Source organism: Condylura cristata, unplaced genomic scaffold, assembly GCF_000260355.1.
Source record: "Condylura cristata isolate star-nosed mole 26May11 unplaced genomic scaffold, ConCri1.0 scaffold00001, whole genome shotgun sequence".
Lineage (NCBI taxonomy): Eukaryota > Metazoa > Chordata > Mammalia > Eulipotyphla > Talpidae > Condylura > Condylura cristata.
This window is the reverse complement of record NW_004567102.1, coordinates 83,186,233-83,206,563: the sequence shown is the minus strand read 5'-3', so window position 1 is coordinate 83,206,563 and position 20,331 is coordinate 83,186,233. Positions and strand designations below refer to the sequence as shown.

Genomic DNA, 20,331 nt, shown 5'->3' with positions numbered 1-20,331 from the left:
GGAGTCAGGCCCTAGGACGCAGTCTTCCAGTGTTGTGACTCCAGGCAGTGACACGGCTGGATCACCCTGCCTTCTGTCACTGAGGGGGTTCAGGGGGAGCGACTCTATAGAAATGAAATGTGGGGCAGTTCCCTGTGGAGTGACAGTTGAACTCATTGGCTTCCTTGGGTGGTTTCTGTTATTCCTTGATATATCCAGGGAGTCCACATCACAACTCGCAGGGTTTCTTCTTCGCTGTCCACGCTGTCCCTGACTCACGCCTCCTTTCATCAGACTTTGCAGCTTTAAATGGCTCCACCCAGATTTCCTTGAGAAAGGTCAAACCAGAGACTCATCATCCACCATTTTCACACCACATCATGTGCTGAGAGTGCGATTCGGCACACAGAGCTCATGCCAAGCCTGACGAACCGTGTTCAGGTTTAACAGCTATAAAAATCCAGGCTGTTTGAAATCTTGGATGTGAGAAATCCACACAGTCGTTTTCTTTGGACTCGGGGATAAAGTACATGTTTATTTTCCTACTCTCGTCTTCCTGCTTGCTATCTTTACTTCCGCACCAGCGCTTTAGCTCCAGAATTTTCCTTAATTCCTGGTCAAAGTCATCTGCTGGCATTTAGCCTTTTCAGATGCTGTTTCTCAGCTCAGCAAACTCTTGCCTTCTTGCCCTCAAGTCTTTCTTCCATCCCATCAGGCTAAGACCTCTCATAGGTCAAATGTAGTTGAAACTGCACTTTTCTACATGTCCTTTCGCTAGCCTCCCCACCTTATCTGTCACTCTCGCGATGATATTCCCCCTCTGGGAGACCTGCCGTTCTCCACACGGTTGGTAATCTCTGTAGCGTGGCCACGGCAGTCAGGGCCACGGCATATTGTTAGCATTGTACACTGTGTTTGACCCTCAGTAGGCACTCGGTGTATATTTGTTTGTATCATAAGTCAATGAGATTTGTGAAGCACATTCAGGACCCAAGGGCGCTTTGAGAAATGGGATTGAGGAAGCTTTTGATGGAGGATACTTTTCTACCAAAGGGATTTCCACTTCTGTCTTTAACACAGATACAGGAAAAAGTGCAGTTTGAGAATTGCTAGAAGATTCCATAGAGGTCCTGCAGCTGCTCCCATTTTGTCAACACATTATTAAGGGCTGTTTGATTAGCTACTTTGGAATCATGACCTCTGGCTGAAAATAGGGGCCAATTGATTAAGCTAACCAGGCTGGGGCAGAAATGCTGAAAAAGAACTCAGAGATTTCTCAGAGAAATTCCCTCTCCTCCAGCGCTTCCTGGACACCGCTTTCCAACAGGCACCTGCAGATCAAAATTTCTTCTCTGGTAAAGGAAAAGCAAAGACCTGTTTACTGTTTTCCTTCAGGCATATCACTGAAAGAGTGACAAGTTCTTAAGATATTACTCCTTTTTTTTATTGTTGTTAAAATTATCTTATACGTTTAGGTTTGTAAGTTAGTCCTTTTTTTTTAATCTTCTCAGAATTCTTAATTAAAATCTTGCTTAGTTTTTTTTTTTTTAAATATGTTGTGGATTTTATTTATACCCCAAACAGATCCCAAAGTCCCTGTCTTATATAACCAATATCATGTAAGTGAGACTACTGAATGACTCTATACAGAGATCACACCTTTATTTACTTACTGGTGTGTGGCTTTTGCTTTCTTCAGGAGTCTGTGTGGGTGATCGAAATATTATCAGCCAATGTTTTTTTCAGTTAAAAAAAAAGAAAAAGAAAAGGCAGGGGGTCTTCAGTTATTTCATTGTGGAAGACAAGATGTAATGCCACTTTTAAAAAATGGACATTCTTTGTCTGTAAACCTTTTAAAGATGTTTATTAAAAAAATTACTCAACCTCACTGAGCCATCTGTGTTGATACCTCTGCTCAGCATGGTTAGAATCAAATTAACCACTCCATTGTTTTTAAAAGCAAAAAAGAAAAAAGCCTAAAAACACAAAATAACCCACCAAGCAAAACAAAAAAAAACCAAACACCAAAACAAACAAAAAAGCCTCCCTCCCCCCCGCCCCCTCCCAAACAAAAGTTTGTTTGGCATGCATGTTATGTTGATATGTTTCTCAGAGGCCTTGCCCAAGCCTTTACTCTCTCTCTTTTTTTTAACCTTTACTCTCTCTCTTTTTAAAAGATTTATTTATTTATGCATACAGAGCTGGGGTACAAGCCAGAGGTGCAGGGGCGGCGAGAGGCTTCACCAGAGACAGAGTGGGGAGCAGATCAGGCAGACTAATGAAGTCCACTGCTGAGGGGAGCAGCGGGCAGGTCAGGAGAGGTCTGCTGTGCCAGGCGGTCACCTCCGGGGCAGGGATCGAACTGACACTGAAGCAGCTGTGGCTCGCTTGCAGTGCTGCATCCTTACCCATTGTAAGGGAGGGCCCCGCCTTTACTCTTTAATTACAAAGCACAATTTAATATTAGTTACAGGGCATAGAGCTTTAAAATCTCTAAATAAACCCAGCATGAAAAGTTTATCATCTATTCATCTATTTATCCCCCTCCTCACTCACCTACATGTCCTTTCACCCTTTGTACTGAGAACTTAATAATTTGGGCTCACTTGGAAATGCTAACAGAATTTAAAGTAAAAGACACTACAATTTTCACATTAAGTACCTGAAGACTGATGGAGGAGAAAACACTTGGAAGGCAGTTTCATGTGAAGAAAGAGGGTAGAGGCTGGCTTTCCAGTCTGGGGAACATTTGAACAAGGAGGTGAGGATATTTATGAGCTAAGGCAGTCTACTGTGTTAGGTATGGTACTGAATTCTCATAATAACTTAGCAAAATAGATTTTATTATCCCCATTTTTCAAGGGAGTTTACTGAAGCTCAGGGAATTTAAGTAACTCGCTCGAAGTCATAGAAAGAGTACATGGTAGCGCTGGGAATTCAAACAAGATACACCAGTACTGAAGCCAGGCTCTTGTGCTGGGGTTGCATGACCTCCTTGTCTAGAGGTGAGACATGCCTCAAGCTCACAGTGCAGGGATGTGGGTTAGATCCAGTGGGCAGGAGGGAGCCACAGCATGATCTTGAGTTGGAAGATGCTCTACAAATTTGCCTTTGAAAAATGTTAGCTGAGCAGACCCAGGTGGGATATATTAAAGAATGAATGATAGTGTTTTCAGAAGATCCACAGAGAGATGGTCACAAAATGCAGGCACGATGGCAGGAACCCATGGACCAGCGTGGAAAGACTGGAACACTGCCCGGTGGAAAAGGCAAGGTGTGTTGAGTGCTTGGCAAAAACTGAAGGCAAAAATCATGACTTCAAGCTTTGGAGACTGAGGAGACTGGGAAAATACAAAAGTTGAGGGAGACAACGTTTGTGGCTAAAAATACAACTCATTTAGATGCAATGCTATTTACTTTTCGTTTTGTTAGTTTTCCTTCTTTGTAAAATTACTAGGAACTTGGTTGCTTAATAGTCAAGTAAGTATTTATTGATGTTATTTGTGCTGTTGCATCGAGGAGGGAGTTTTGGGGCCCCTGGTCATGCATAGAAGTAACTCACCCAACTAGCTTCATAGAGACTGGGTAAACTGATGAGGTTTGTAGGTCAATTTTGTGCTTAATACATATAATGCAGACTTTTCAGTTCATTGAGAATCCAATCTGCCCGTCCAGTGTGACTGGTGTCTCATTGTTCGAATGGCTCCACTGGCCTGTGAATTCAAGTAACTGTGTCTGTAGCATATGCTTTCAATTTTAGCTATAAGTGCATTTAATGTGAATTCAAGAGGATCTTAGATTTGGAAGGGATTTTTCTTGGAATTAGCTTTATGAGACTCTCTTATAGCAAAGATTTAACAGTTTTTAGGCTTGGCAGAATTATCTTTGCAGAAAATTATCTTCAAAGTCAGAATTTCTCTTTTTGTAAGAGTACATTTTGGAAGTTTCGATAAATATACAGCATTTTTTTTTTTTTAAGCACAAGAACATTAAAGAATTAGTTATCCCTCCCTTGGGAGAAGAAAATTCAGTCTCCTCAACCTTGCATTAGTAATTCTTAGCAGAGATTTTAGAAAATATATCTGAGTGAGTTTACCATAGATTGGGGGAAAGTCTAGGAATTTATAATTAACATAATCAGAGATTGTTCTATTCATTTAAGAAAATTAAAAAAATATTTTTAACTTTTATAATCTAAACACTGAAGCATAGTCTTTAACGCCAGTTTGAACTGCCCCAGCACCTTGAAATAGATGGACTCAAGTAGACACCTGGTGGTTTTGAAACAAATCACTTAATTATTATATTATTTTTCCATGAGTTATATAAATCAATGAAAGCATTATTGAACGTCTGATATATTCCCAGAGTTCTACCAAAATGTGATGCTGTTTTAATTTAGACTTTCTAATTTACTTAAATGCCATACTCATTGTTTTAGCCAACAACCAACTTCTGGGTGTAGCCCAGAAAATGCCAATTTCCTTAAATGTCTCTTCAGAAAAGATAATTTAGACTAATTAGATGAGTTTGTATTAGGAAGGCACATGAGATGGAGTAGTACTGACAATTCCACTTAGGAAGAATGTGACGTTTTAGCAGCTGTAAGTGAGCATTTGACCTCAAGATGACAACTGATGGCTGAAATTGATAAAAATGACTGAGGCCCCACTTGAAAGTGGGAACACTGAGGGCTATTTGAACACATCACTTCTCTCTTTAAAATGTTGGGTTGAATTCATTTATTACCTAAGATGCTATTACGGTGTCCAACCACTTACTTTCCTCAGTAGGTTCCAGAAGATATTTCTAAAATAAAGGTTTCCCACCTCAATTGTGATCAGCCTGTCAGTATTTGGGGCAGGCTGTTTTCAGTGACTTCTTGTTGCTAAATTTATATAATGTGGGAGCAATTACTAATGCTCACAATATTTTTCAAATTTTTTTCAAAACTTCAAAATGGATTGTGAAACATCAAGATGATGGAGTCCTTCAGTTCTTCATCTGGTTCTCAGGAGGCAGAGAGATGTTGGGGACTGATGATTGGAAGAGGATGAGAGTTAATGATGCAGGCTGGAATACTCTGGGGACAGGCCTAGCTCACAGCCGACAGATGCCTTTCAGGGGGAAGAAGGTTCTGCTGCTTTTTCTTTAAAAAACCATTTTAAAAAATCTATTAATTTATTAGTACATACAAGAGCTAGGGTTCAGGTCAGAGGTGGGGGAGGCAGGAAGGATTCACTAGAGACAGAGTGGGGAGCAGAACAGGCAGATCTATTGAAATGTACTGCTAAGGGGAGCAGCAGAGAGAGAGGTCTGCTGTGCCATGTGGTCACGCCCTGGCTGGAGAATGAACTTGTGCTGAAGCAGCTGCTGCTTCGTAGTGCTGCGCTTTAACCCATTGTGCCACTGGAGAGGGTCCCTGTCTCTACAACTTGGCCCTGCCCTGTTTTACTTCCTCTCTTTTGGGTAGGAGCTACCTTATTTCTTGTACACCTAAAGTAATTAAAAATGACTTAAAATATTACATAATATGGGTTCATTCCAGAGAAAGAATAAAATACAAGTAAGCTAAAATTTTAAAAGAAGACAGGCAAACAAAAAGAAATGAATCAACATCATTTATTTATTAAAATGATGTGCAACCTCACCTTGAGATGATCGCCATGAGCATTTGGGGTATATTTTGTCAAAAAAGTTTTGCTGTGTTTTCCAAAATAAAGTGAAACTACACATGCTGTTGCAACTTGATTTTATCACTAACCAACAATTCTAAGCATATTTCCATGCATCTAGATCCATAGCATCATTTCTAGTAACTGCATTACATACGGATAGATCATCTTTTATTTGTCAATCCATGGAATTTAAAATCAGAAATTGCTTTTATTGTAAAATCCCTTAAAATAGCTAACAGGAGACAGAAGGCACAAGCATATAGACATTAACTTAAGTATGAAGCAATGTGTATTTATATTTATGGGTCTGCATAAATATAATGTATTTGTATAATATCAGTATAAGTGTACAAGATGTGAGTTGTGTGTTTATATTTAATATAGTCATTTTTTCAAGCAAGCAGGTAGGAAGGAGGGTTTTCCTGGGGTGGGTGATGGGGAGACATCACCTGGCGTCACTAAATTTATATGTGGGAGCCCAATTCAGAGAGCGTTTAAGAAGATCAAATGTATCTTAAAGCAGTAAAAACTCAAAGGCACACATACAAAGAAGTTATAAATACATTTTAGATTAAATGTTCTTGCATAATATTGTGATTTTAGGATGCAGAAGATTGTGCTAAAAATTTTAAGACACTAAAAATGGCTTCTTCAGATGACAGCGGCTTGTCCTGGTCTGAACATCCTAAAAATAGGCCTCTGATCTATACCAAGGGCAATTTTAAGTCGTAAAACAGGGAAGTGAACAAGAGCCCTGGGGGTTTCAGCACAGTGCTTCCTCGCGTGGAGGACGAGTTCCAGCAATCATGATTTAGTGATGTGATTGTATACACATTTCCCAAGCAATCGAATGAGTAGTGGCCCATGGGATGAACTGAACTTTTGGTTATGTTTGCGGGTGTGCTGGAGAAATCATTAACTGCAGAAGATTTATCATCCTCTGGAGCAGGTTCTAAGGGCCAAGGGCCCAGCCGCTTCCACAGACATGGTAACTGGAAACCCATCTGCTGCCACACTGCGGTGGCTCACTTCCCAGAAAGCAGTTTCATAGGATGTTATACAGCAGAAATTTTTGAAAATTGAATGTTTTAAAGTAGACATCTAGGAGACCATGCTTGAAATGATCTTAAAAGAAGACATAGGTGATGACATCCCAGACAGGGCGATGTCTCCCAGTTCAGGACCAGGGGGACAGGTCCTACCTTACAGAGCTTTAATGACCAAGGCTTACAGCCACCCTCTCCAGCCTCAGCTTCCTTCTCTCTGAAACACATGAACAGAACAGGTGGCTGTTATCTGTGCAAAGTATGGGGCCCATGGACAGCCTGTTCACCACTGATCTTTTCAGACTTTGAATATTATGAAACTTGCTGTGGTGATACGTTTTCACACCTTACTGTCAAATAATGATTTTCAGAGTAGTATATTTAAAAGCTTTAAAATGCAGTTTTAAACTACACATAATATGAACTTTAACCGCTTTTAAAAGTGCAGTAGCTTTCAGTGTATTTGTGAATAACTTCAGAACTCTTTCAAAACCAATTCTTCATTTCTTCACCTCTGGTGACTGTATTCTGTTTTCTGTCTTTGTCAACTTGACTTTCATCAGTACAGATCTTCACATTCCACCATTTTTGTCCCTTTGTGACGGGCTCGTTTCACTTCAAATAATGTTGACCCAGGTTGTAGCAGCATCAGAATTTGCACTGAATATTATTCTATTTTGTAAATCCACCACACTCTGTTTCTCCATCCATAGCTCTTAATGAACACTTGGGTTTGACCTGCCCTTTGGCTATTATGAATAATGCTGCCATGAAGATGGGGGTAAAATAATGTCTTTGAGAACCTGCTTTTGTTCCTTTTGGTTACATTCTCGGAAGTTAATGGATGGATTTGATGATAATTCTGTTCTGAATTCTGTTTTGCTATACTGCTTCCATAGTGGCTGCACCACATTATGCTCTGCCAAGACGCACAGACGTGTCACTATCTCCACATCCTCATTAGCACTTGTTATTTCCTGTTTCAATTTTTTACTGTTTGCTTGATAGTAGCTTTCCCCATTGGAGGGAGGTGGTACCTCTTTGCTGGTCTGCTTGGAATTTCCCTCCTGCTTATTGCCCTTGAATTTCTGGCCACTTGTGTATCTTCTTTGGAGAAATTATGTTTCCCATGTTGGAGCTGAGTTAGCTGTTATCACTTTGAGAGTATCTTAATGGCCCTCATGAAACTCAAGAAAGAAAGTTTCGAGAGGTTTGAAAGTTCCTGAAGAGTTGGAAGATGTTATATATGTTGTGTGAAGACAGGATTGTGTCCTTAGCTGTGATTTTAAGTTAACTAACCTTATTTTTTATTTCTTCTAAATGTTTAATATTGAAAGAGAATGCACCAAAGCTTTAAATGTGCTTAAATGGCATTCCATTGAAGAATAAATAATAGTTGGCCCTCCCTGGTAGTGCAGCGGGTTAAAGCACAGCACTAAGAAGCTAAAGCCACTTCCGCATGAGTTCGATCCCCGCCTGCCCCAGAGGTGACCACATGGCGTGGCAGACTTCTCCTGATCCGCCCGCTGCTCCCCTCTGCAGTGTACTTTGTCGATCTGTCTGTTCTGCTCCCCACTCCGTCTCTGGTGAAGCCTCTCGCCACCTCTGAGCCTCTGGCCTGTACCCCTGTTCTGTATACACAAATAAATAAATCTTAAAAAAAAAAAGAATAAATAATGGTTATTCTTCCCCAGTACTTTAATCATGTTAGGTAGCTGGATTTCTTTGATAGCCAGAGAGGTAATATATTCTGTAGTAATTGTACTTCATATTCTTCCTATTCATTAAAAAACTTACTTCCTATTTAATACTTTCTTCCTTCTCCCCCAACCCCACTCCTGACCCTATGGGTGAAAATGGTACAAAGGATTTAAAGTACCTGCAGGATTTTAAGGTGTTGAACAGGTAGGAGATGAAGCAGGACAGGGCAGGTGATAATGGCCTTGTGCTGTGCTGAGAATTTGATGTGACAGAGAACAAAAAGACATGATCCTTTCACATCATAGAATTTCCATCTTAATTGATTTTGAAAATGGTATTTCAGAAGGTTGTGATCATCTCTGTATGTCAGCTACCAGAAAGTTCACTAGTAATTTAACATTTAAAAGGAGATTCCAGAGGGAGAGAACAGAGTTTCACATACAGGGTGCTGGCCAGGAGAACCGAGAACCCCGACCCAGACACTTCGTGGTCACCACCAAGAATATGAGCTTATCTGAAAGTACAGCAGTCATTGTCTTGGGTGACTTTAGAGGAACTCATGAAGCGAGATGGTATCAAGCAATTGTTCATAGTCAGAAGCATGTTGGGGGAAGGGCATCTTGCTTCAGGTTTCTCAGAACAACAACTTGGGTGCAAGTGGTGAACTTGAGAAGTGGTACCAGAAATGCCTGCAAAGGAAATGAGAAATAAGAAAGGGTGGAAAGTTAATTAAGCCTTTCTGAGTGAGTGAGTTACGGTGGGGAAGAATTCTGCTGGGGATGGAGCGTCGCGCCCTGCACACCCCTCGGCCTTCTCCTAAGGGGCGGGGCAGCTGGGGTGTTTTTACAGCCGAGTCCCATTGGCTGGCTGTTGAGGGCCCAACTGTTGGCAGGATTCCTGTGTCCCTCAACACAGATGGAGAAGTAGAGTCTGGCAGCCGGAGGAGCACCCCCAAAGAGAGGCAGGTGCCCAGGCTGTGGGAAATCTGGCCAGTTGGGGGGGTGCGTGGTGGGGTCCGGGGTGCAGCTGGGTCATGTGTAGCATCTGTTCAGAATGGCCTGCCTCTTTTTAGGGATGTTCTCTCCTCCCTCATCGAAGTCTCCGCATCCTCGGGCCCATGCTGATTGTCACTATCAACTCCTACAGTTGTTTTTTATAAATAATGCCAGGAATCCTTGGATTCTGTAGGAAATTTTTGTTTGTTTATTAGTTAAAAAACAAACAAACAAAAAACAACCAGGGCCCTCCCTGGTGTCACAGGTTAAAACACAGCACTAAGAAGCTTAAGTCACTTCAGCATGAGTTCGATCCCCGGCTGCCCCGGAGGTGACCACATGGCGTGGCAGACCTCTCCTGACCCGCCCGCTGCTCCCCTCAGCAGTGGACTTCGTCGATCTGCCTGTTCTGCTTCCCACTCTGTCTCTGGTGAAGCCTCTCACTGCCCCTAGCCTCTGGTCTGTACCCCAGTTCTGTATGAATAAATAAATAAATCTTTAAAAACAAAACAAACAAACAAAAAAAGAACCAAATGTGTTCTATGTAGAACATTTATTACGAGATACTTGTAAGGAGAAATTCTCTTTGGATGAAAATCACATTATATCCATAGGACAACTTTAGATAAATCCAAATGCAAAGATATTTTAGTAAAAACATACCCCAGGTAATGTGTGAAGTTGTAGGGAGCTTGCTAGTGTTTTTACCTGTCAGGAAATTAAAGGCTTTTTTTCAGCCATTCATCTGTCGTTAAGAAGATCAGAAAGGTGAGACACAAAGGTAGCTAATCAGAGAACCCAGCTGACAGTGGACAGAGCAAAACTTTACTTCACCTTTGTCTTTCTGGACCATTTTGTTACTTTTGATTCCTTTTCCCCATTTTTATTATTTCGTAGATATTAATGATAATGAGATATTGAATTTTTATGGCTTTAATAATATCACAGCATGACTCTTCATTTGTGTCTGTGCTGTTAGCCTGGAGACGTTTTTCTGTCTGCCTCATCAGGGTGCAGGCATTTACCTGAGAGGCTGAGCGCTGTGCCGAAGGTCACACAATAGGAGACGTCCTTCAAGACCTGAAAATTCAAGGTCTTTCCTCTGCACCTTTTCTGGACCTCACCGTCTCTTCTACATGAGCTGCTGGTTGAGTCTGAAAAAATTCTTGGGTTTATGCTAATTTAAAGTATTGCTGGTTCTGAGCTGAGCGCAGCCATTTGAATAACACTACATAAATTTTCCACCTTCCAATGCCGATCTACTTGGGTGTTTAGGTTAAAACCTGATGAATTCCTTAAATCCTGGCAGTCGGCTACAGTTCCCTTTCCGCCAGAAGTTCTGAGCCTTGATGCCATACGTGTTAGTTGTCATTAGATGTTTCTTGAAATATGACATTTCATAAAAGCATTTCAGGCATTTTCCCTGCCAACCCTGTCTCTGATATCTAGAACAAACCAACAAAACCATCTTCTCCTTCTCTCCTGGTGGAGTTTGGTGCTGCCTGGTGCCTGGTAAGCTCAAGGCTCTGCCTGCAGCTCAGGTGACTCTCGTGGGACTGATTGCTGTGTCACTCCCATCCTTCCTCCGTGAAAAGGGCAGATGAGTTGCTTATCAGAACACAGCAGTACTGTGGAGAGAAGGGACACTTTAGAGTCCATCTATTTTTCAGGGGAAGGGAGAAGAGTGAAGAAAAACTGTTCAACCTTCTGAAAAATTATAGCTGTCTTATCCCACAGCCCATGTATAGTCAAGATTCTGGGCTCCCAGCTCTCTCGAAGATATTGTTATTACTCATGTGGGACCATGTCACCTTGTTTATATCCAGTTAGATAGAGTCCCTGGTTTCTATGTGATTAATTTTGGTTTATTTTTTGATATAAATGACCCGCTAATTCCAACGTCATTCCTACATACGTTACAACCAGCTCCTTCTTGCTTTTATCCCTGCTCTACTCTCTCCATTTTATTTTTCCACATTCTCTTTTTAAAAGTACAAGAGCCTATGTACACCAAGTCACACACCCCCTTTTTTTCCTTTCACAGAATCAATACCTTGCATTTATTCTGTGGTCACTGCGGCCATTGTCCAGAGCCTGAGCGTTCCTCTTTGTCCTGAAGGTCACTCGTAGGTCACTCTGTAGGTCTGTATCCCCTCCGTGTAGCAATGCCTGGATGTGGACACCACAGCTTATTCATCAATCCCTGATAATGGATATTTGGATTGCATAGAATTATTTGTTGTTATGAATTACATTGCATTTTATATGTGCAACCGTGCTAAAGGTGGATTTTCTCATCAAAGAGTAAATACAATTTTTGCTATTCTCCTCCCCATTACCTTTCATTGGGGTCCATTTTGCATCATATGAGAATAACTGTTTCTCTAAATTTCACCTGTTGACTTTTTCTTGACCTTTCTTCTCTGTCAGTTTACTTTCAGCTGGCGCTCTAGAGGTTTTAATTCAGATTTCTTTACTGACTACAGTCTGCGTGCCATTAAGTTTCAGGACTGTTGTTCAAGGTGACATGAGAATGGATGGTTTGCTTGAAGCTTTTAGAATTTGCTTCCAGCATGTTGGGGATTTCAGGGCAGAACTGAGCAAACCATGGATTTATCTGGAGAAGTGGAATTTTGTAGCTTCTCCTGATTTTGATATTTATTGGGCAACCCCAATTAAATTTGTTTAAATTACACCTAAGAATTTTAAACCCATATTCACACACAGATACCAAAGCCCAGTGAAAAAGATCTGTATTTTATTTTAAACTGTTTTTCCTCGAATTTACTTAATAGCAGATTTTAGGGGGACTATATTATAGTAAAAACACATACAGGTTCTAAGATACTTACTGATTTCAAGATTATTGAAGTGGAAAAAGATAAGGTCTAGGGCCCTCCCTGGTGATACGAGCAAGTCAAAGCACAGCACTGTGAAGCTAGCAGCAGCCACTGCAGCACAGTTTCATGCCTCAGCCAGGGAGTGACCCACATGGTGCAGCAGACCTCTCCTGACCCATCCACTGCTCCCCTCAGCAGTGATTTTCAGTCCATCTGCCTGTCCTGCTCCCCACTCTGTCTCTAGTGAAGCCTTTCACCCCTGCATCTCTAGCCTTGACCCTGGTTCTTGTATGCATAAGTAAATGAATATTTAGAAAAACTGGCTAAAAAAAAAAGGTTCGGAACTTGTTTAAATTTAAAAAAAAAAGATCAGGTCTACTAGAATCTAGAAAAAATGAAATAATGGTTCTACTGAGAATAGAGAAACTATATTATGTCTGTCCTGTCTTTCTGACATATGTAGATCCTTAAAAAGCAATTTTGGTCCTCCCTGGTGGCACAGCGGGTTAAAGCACAGCACTAAGAAGCTAAAGCCACTTCAGCACCAGTTCGATCCCCAACCCGGAGGTGACCCATAAGGTGTGGCAGACCTCTCCTGACCCGCCTGCTACTCCCCTCAGCAGTGTACTTTGTCAGTCTGTTTGTTCTGCTCCCCACTCTGTGTCTAATGAATCCTCTCACCCACTCTGTACCTCTGGCCTGTACCCCAGTTTTGTATGGATGAATGAATAAATCTTTTTTTTTAAAGTAATTTCAGCTATTTTGCAAAGTAGCAGTAGCATGAAAAGCCAAACTTTATAGATGGCAGTGAACAGTTATTTTTGCATTTAAATATTAAACATTGATAGTCTGTTTTGATTTTTAGACATATGTCAGAAATGTGGCATGCTCTGTATAAAATATTCACCTCTAAAATTTCTAAAGTCTGAAATTGATCTCATCATTAAGATTAAGCCATAGGCTATGAGGAATATTAAACCAGTTTTGTGTCAAAAGGTTGAACAAATTTTAAGTTATAACGGAGATAGACAGAAGCCCTGTATTTCTCCTGCCTTGCTCTCACTGAGTGCCAAACAGGAAGGGTTTCATTCATAGCTTTCATTCTACTACCTTTTCCTGCATGTCTTTTTTTTTTTTTAAACAGCTTCAATGAGTAAATTGTATATGTAAGATTCACTCTATTGAAAGTTACATTTTAATACCATTGATCAGTTTGCCAAGTTGTGCACTTATTGCAATAAATCCAGTTTTAAATCCTCTTTATATGTCAGTGTAATCCTTCACAGTTACCTTGCTTTCCTACTCCACTTCCAGGCATCCTCCATTTTACTTTCTGTCTCCATAGATTTGCCTTTTCTGGATGTTCCCTATAAAGAAGTAGGAGAGTAATCTGTGGTTTCTTGTCTGGCTTTCATTTGGTGGAATGTTTACAAAGCGGGTCCATATGGGGGCCATGACAGAAATCAGCTAAACCGTATCTATTGTGTTAGTACACCAGGCTGATATTTACTGGTTGATGGCTATTTATATTTTATTTTTTCTATTATAATTAATAGTTTTATAAATATTTATACACGAAGATTTGTGCCTTTTATGTCTATTGGATGAATACCTAGAAATGGAATAACTGGGCTGTATTATAATGCCATATTTATGTATTTTTTTTAGGAACTGCTAAACTGACCTATTTATTTTTTAAAAAGATTCTATTTATGCATAGAAGAGCTGGTGTAGGCCAGAGGTGTTGCTGTGGGGGTGAGAGGATTCACCAGAGACAGAGTGGGGCGCAGGACAGGCCGATCTACTGAAATACACTGTTTAGGGGAGCAGTGGGCGAGATAGGAGAGGTCCGCTGTGCCCTGTGGGTCAGCTCCCTGGGCAGGGATCGAACTCATGCTGCAGGAGCTGCAGAGAGCATCATAGTACTGAGACTTACCCTCATGTGCCAGTGCCATCAGGGAGGCCCTAAACTGATTTATTTTAACAACTTATTGTCAGAGGAAAACACTGTTTCTATCATTATTCATAGAACTCATGTATTTCACATTTATTGCATGTCTCCTTTGTGCCAAGTGTTAATGACAGGACTGCAGAAATGTTTCCCCTTAAAGGTATTCCTAGTCAAATGGAGAAATGGACGTGTGGCCAGACAACTAAATACAGTACGAGAAGTTGGCAGCGAAGCCTGCTCCTGGTGCTGGTGGGCAAAGAGGAGGGTGCTTAGTCTGGTTGGAGGAGGGGGGGATCCTTTCGGAGAAGTTGGTTCCTGAAGGTGTATCTAGGACATTAGCAGAGAGCAGCTTGCCCCGTTTGCAACCTCCAAGCTCCCTCCCCAATCTGATTTGCTTTTCCATAGTCATTGCTGCTGCAAAGCATGATGCAGTTCAGGTGTCTAGGGTAAGCTGTTGCCTCATCTCCCCTTGCAAGCAGCATCTCTGTTTTGTCTTCTGACATGTGCCAAAGAGCATGGTACAGTCGCCACTCAGTACACATTTGTTGAATAAATGAAAGCGTGACGCCAATGGTTTGCTACAATTGTGTGTTTAATACCGTGTAACATCGCAATAGCAGGTGAGGTGCCACCGAGACACAAAGTCAGAGGTTCTGGGAAGAATGGATGGGTTGGCTTTTAAGGAGGAGCACCTTGGGGTTGTGAGACTTCATGCCGCAGTGTGAATGCATTAGCTTGCCTCAGGATTTAAGTATAGACTTGGTCAGATGTATCTACACCACATCCAGGGGATGTGTGGGCAATCTTGGTAAGAGAACACATTTTCTTTGAGGCTAGAGGGGAGGGGGTGTATACCAGTGAAGAACGTTGAGTTATCTTTTCAGGAGTCAGGAATCACTGAAGAGGAAGGGAAAACCATTGGGAAAAGTTGTTTTAGTTAATGTAACAAGAAACCAGGGATCTGGGTGAATAAAAAAGGAGAGGAGGAGGAAGAGGGGAAAAGTGCTTTCCTTTTAGGATTTGTCCATCGTTGCCATTTTGAGGTATTTTTGCAAGTCAGATAAGCAAGGACAGTTTTTGCCATGGTTAACTATGATTTGACACAGCTTGTATGTCTTCAATTTAATGAAAAAAATAGACATTTATCTTCATAAAGGAGATATTTATTGGGGAATCAATGAAGTGTCTTTTACTTAAATTTGTTTAGGCCTTTAGCTGAAGGATTATCAGCCACTTCAGCTATGCAGAAAAGGAATTCACTCAAAAGAAGATTTATAACTTGCCTTTTCCATTCTCCTTTGTTTGTGGTGATTGTGTAGTGCTGTGGTTTAAGGTGGGTTTAGCACATTTAAAATAGTTGCCGAGGGAGTAACAGTATCCTAGTCATAGCTGGGTATCAATTCGGGTTCAGCTCACTTGAAGTATTACTATTTTTTCCTTTTATTATTATTATTATTTTTATTTTGGCTGAGTCAAGGACACTGAGGCTGTGCACTTGTGAAAGTAAACAGGACTAGACCACAAGGGCCTTTTACATCACAAAAACAGCCACACTTTGCCCAAGGGGAGGGGGGAAACATGCATGATTCTAAGGAAACGAGTGATGGGAAGAATGTGAGGCTATAAAGGTTTGCTGCGATGATGGCCTGGAGACTAAATTGGGTGAAAGGACAGAGTGAGATAGGGGAGCTCATTTAGGTGACTTCTGCAGTAACGTTGATGTGAAGGAGGTGGTGGACGGTGCACTGAGCAGCTGCAACAGTGGACGCTAAAAAGGAGACAGCCTGTCTCCCAGGCTTTCTGTACTGACAACTGAAGAGAAAGTGATATAATAGTCACGTGTTGAAGCAGAGACTAGCTAATCCATAAAAGGATTGAGTAAGGGGATTACGTTTGGTTTTGGATTTATGACTCTTGAGGAATGTGTTAGTCCATCATACCATTGATGAGGTGACTTAAACTCCTCATAGTCCTGGAGGCTGAGATGTCCAAGGTGAAAGTGCTGGCAGATTCCATGTTTGGTGAGCACCTATGTTGTGGCTTGTGGACTGTTGTGTTCTTGCTGTCTCTTCATGTGAAGGAGAGAAAGGGGGATCAAGCCTCATCATCTTGGAAGGACACTAGTCCCATCATGGCGGATCCACTCCATGACCTCATCTAAACCTGATTTCTTCCAAAAAGTCTCACATCTAAATACCATCACTTGGTGGCTTCAGTATATGAATTGGGGGTGACATACATGGCACACGAACATTCAGTTTCCAACAGGGACACCACACGATACTCATGTGAGCTGGTCTCTGGGACAGGATTTTTCAGGGTTGCATTCCATCTGAGGTACAGATTGTGGATATGTGTGATGATACGTGGAAGTGTGTGTGGTACCCACAGAGAGTACGGGGATGATCAGAAATGATGCTTGTGTTTGGAATCTGGAGAACACTGCTATTTGTGAAAAAGGAAGGGAGACGGCCCTAAAAGAGGAGGAGTAATTGGAGGGAAGAAGAAGCACAGGAAACTGTTGCCAGAAAAGCAACATGTGAGCATTTCAAGACAGAGGAGCAGGTTTGCCTGGCAGTTACTGGAGTTCAATTAAGTGAGGACTGAAGGGACAGATGGGATTTAGCAACATGGGCATGTTGAGAGTTCGTGGTGACTCCAGCATTTGTGAGTAGGAGCATAGAAATGAATGGAATATAATTTACTTTTGTATGATAGTGAATAAAAATTATATATTTTCTGACTACATAAAGCAACATCAAAATACCTCTGCCTAACTTTTATTGAATGTAATGTATATAACACGAGATAAATCAATTTAAAGTGAGTAATTTAGTGGTATTTAGTTCATTCAGTGCTTGAAAACATCACCTTTACCTAATTCTAAAACATTTTCACCACTCCAAAAGAAAAACCCATGACCATCAATCAACTGCTCCCTATTCTCAGCTCTCCCCAGGCCCTGGAAAATACCAGGCTACATTCTGTCACTGTGGATTTACCTGTCCTGGATAGCTCACATAAATGGAATCCTATTGTATGTGAGCTCTTGAGTCTGGATTCTTTCATTGTGCATAATGTTCTCAAGGTCCATATGGTAACATGTATCAGTACTTCATTTTTACGATTGCATAATATTCCATTGTACAGATACCACAGTTGGTTTATCCAGTCCTCTGCTGATGGGTATTTGAATTGTTTTCTTCTTTTGGCTACTTTGAACAGAGCTGTGAATATATTTTCAGTGTCTGTTTTTTAATTCCTTTGGCTGTTGCTGGAGCTTGCCATTGTTTTTTGAAACTACTTTCATATAATATTAATTTGAAAATTCATAGAAAACATTATGTATTGTACAAAATGTTAATTTATGTAGTCAGTATTTTTTGAGTACTTTACATTCTCTTTGAGATTGTATTGGTGAACCAACCAATTAAATTAAACAGATCATCAGGTGATAAGTTATAATTATATATACCATATACACATACAAATTCATTCAACTTATATAAACACACAATTTATATTATGTACATTTCCACACACCATTATTTAAAAGAAGGAAATGGCCATCAGAATTGAGTTTCTTTTTCTTTTTTAAAGAATTATTTATTCATACAGAACTGGGGTACAAGCCAGAGGTGCAGGGGCGGTGAGATGGTTCACCAGAGACAGAGTAGGGAGCAGAACAGGCAGATCAACGAAGTACACTGCTGAGGGGAGCAGTGGGTGGGTCAAGAGAGGTCTGCCATGCCCTGTGGGTCACCTCCAGGGCCAGGAATCAAATGCATATTGAGGCGGCTGCCACTAGATTTCAATGTTATGTCCTAACCTGCTGCACCACGAGGGAGGGCCCCAGAATTGAGTCTTACTCAAGCGAAAAGTTTAAATAAATTGATTCATGTAAGAGATTGAAGATGGGATATGCAGAGTTGGAATCTCATAGTCTTGTTTTTCTAAAGAAAAGACCACAAGTTGCAGCTTAGTTGGTGATAAGGGAAAGAGACACAAGCCGATGAAATGACCTAAAGTCATTCACAGTGCTAATTTAACAGCTAGCTGACTTTTAAAATTAAATTTGTATTTTCAAACTTTCCTACTAACCACTTACTCATGTATGTTTAATCTTGTGGAATTTATTTCTCAGAGATAAAAGTGTAGACCACAGATTTGTGTTCATGATAAGCAATCTAGCTCCTTGTGGCTGAGTTAAATGTTACTCATAGAGATTAACCAATTCGTATAGAGGTTACAATTACAATCCATACAATTTTTAAAATGTTTTAAAGCAACAGTCAAGCTATGTCTTCAAAAGCAGTGTTTCTTCCATACTTTTTCCTTAGTAGAAAGAACATGTAGGAATCAATTATGGAATGGAGGTCTTTCAAGACATGGCTTGAAAGTTCCCAAGGAACTTCCTAGGTCTTAGGGAAAGACATGTTTATTCAGTGTGCTAATTATTTTGTTTGTCTAGCTCATTAAATCTTATAACTTTTAAATCTTATAATAGTAGAGCCATAAGAAGAACCTAGGTTTGCTAACTCCCAAGTCAGGTTTCTGTCTACCATGTGTCAAAATGTAATTAGGTGTCATCTTCTTTGTTTGTGGCTTACTCCATATATTGCTCAGGCCTAAGTGGTGTGCTTTTACTTCTGCTGCAAAGATTCTGGATGATGAATCAGGAGAATACTAACTTTTCTCATAAACTGTGTATTTGGGATAAGTCCAATGAGGCTGTAAGGAGGTATCTTTTGATTCTCCTTCATTTCGGCTCTCTCTGAACATAGATGCTCTCAATACTCTGCTAAGGTTTATTTATTCATACTTGTGATGTGTATTTGTTTCAGGCAGAGAAAGCTGATGGATTTGTCAACCTGCCCGACTTCACTGTGGAAAGAGCAGTGGAATGCAAGAAAAAGCAGTAAGTTGTCTATCTTTACCCACAGAACTCTGAGCCAGAACCCCTTCCTCATGTGAAGACATGGCACTTTGGAAGATAGTGAAGTTAGTGCTTAGATGTCTGGAGTTTCCTGAACATTATGACTCAGCATCCCAAAGAACACAAGGGATTTTTCCTCCTGTTTTCTGGAATTTCACTTTGTGGAGCAGATGGACTTTAAAACCCCATGGAGCTTTGGCATGGTGTGTTGACAACTGTCTATGAAAAACAAGCTGCCATCCAGGATTGGCAGGGAGGTCAGGTGTCAAGGTTTTGTCCCTGTAAAGAAAATATCTGATTACATAGATCTCCCCAGAGCTTAGATCTGGATCTACAAGACCAGGCTCTTTTTCTTATGGAATTGTTAGCACCCTTGAAATTAAAATTTCTGAGATATCTTAAGCTTGAGGATGACATCTTGATGCCATTTAGTCCAAAAGATCAGAGGACCAAAGAGACCAGAGAAGTCACAGCCTGGTGTCTTGGATTTATTGAGAAGGGAGCAGCCAGGGGGTCTGCATCTTCCTGAGCTCTGCGGAGACTGCTGTAGTGAGGCTGTCCAGACTCCCTGTCAAGTGCTCTCCTTCGAGACCAGCTGACTGCATTTTGCATGTGTCCTCTGCTCTTTTCTTCTTATTCTGTCTTGGACATCTTTTCTTGTCTATCAGACACTATTGACCTTTGCTACCAGAGCAGCGATCCGTTCATATTTCCCTCTAAGAAGAGAAACTGTTGTGGACTTTCACTCTGTTACTCTGGTGTTGCTGTGCATGATGCCCTGAGATGTGTCGGGTTGTGCTGATTCTCGTGGTTTTGACCAAACTGGTTATTTACAAAAAAATCTGACTGTCCTGCAGAACTTCCGGTCAGAAGTGTGAAGTGGATGCTCTTTATTTTCTGTCCTCATTGGTGACGTGCTATGTCTATATTAAAAAAATCTAAATATCTATATTATCACCTATTTCTGTTCCTAATGGAGGGTGGCCTGGGTAAGGCTTTTGCTATGTTGTGACAGTGTGAAATTCTAGAGCTGATTATCTTCCTATAAATGAGATTCTCATATATATTTGATTGAATTTGAACAAACACATGGCATTATGGAGGCGCTCTGAGAGTTTTGAAATGAAACCTTTATCACTCTAAATTTCAGTTTATTTATAGCAAAGCTGTTGGCAAATGAGGATAAAATTTTAAATAGAAACTGC

At 40.8% G+C, this 20,331-nt stretch overlaps 1 protein-coding gene across 1 annotated transcript in view; it reads left to right on the top strand.

Moving 5' to 3' along the window:
- IPCEF1 (interaction protein for cytohesin exchange factors 1) overlaps positions 1-20,331 on the top strand; it is a 73,321-nt gene that overhangs the window by 6,762 nt on the left and 46,228 nt on the right. Inside the window, exon 4 of the mRNA XM_012735128.1 lies at positions 19,035-19,108. Within this exon, the coding sequence (XP_012590582.1) occupies positions 19,035-19,108 (74 nt within the window). The remainder of the gene's footprint in view (positions 1-19,034; positions 19,109-20,331) is intronic.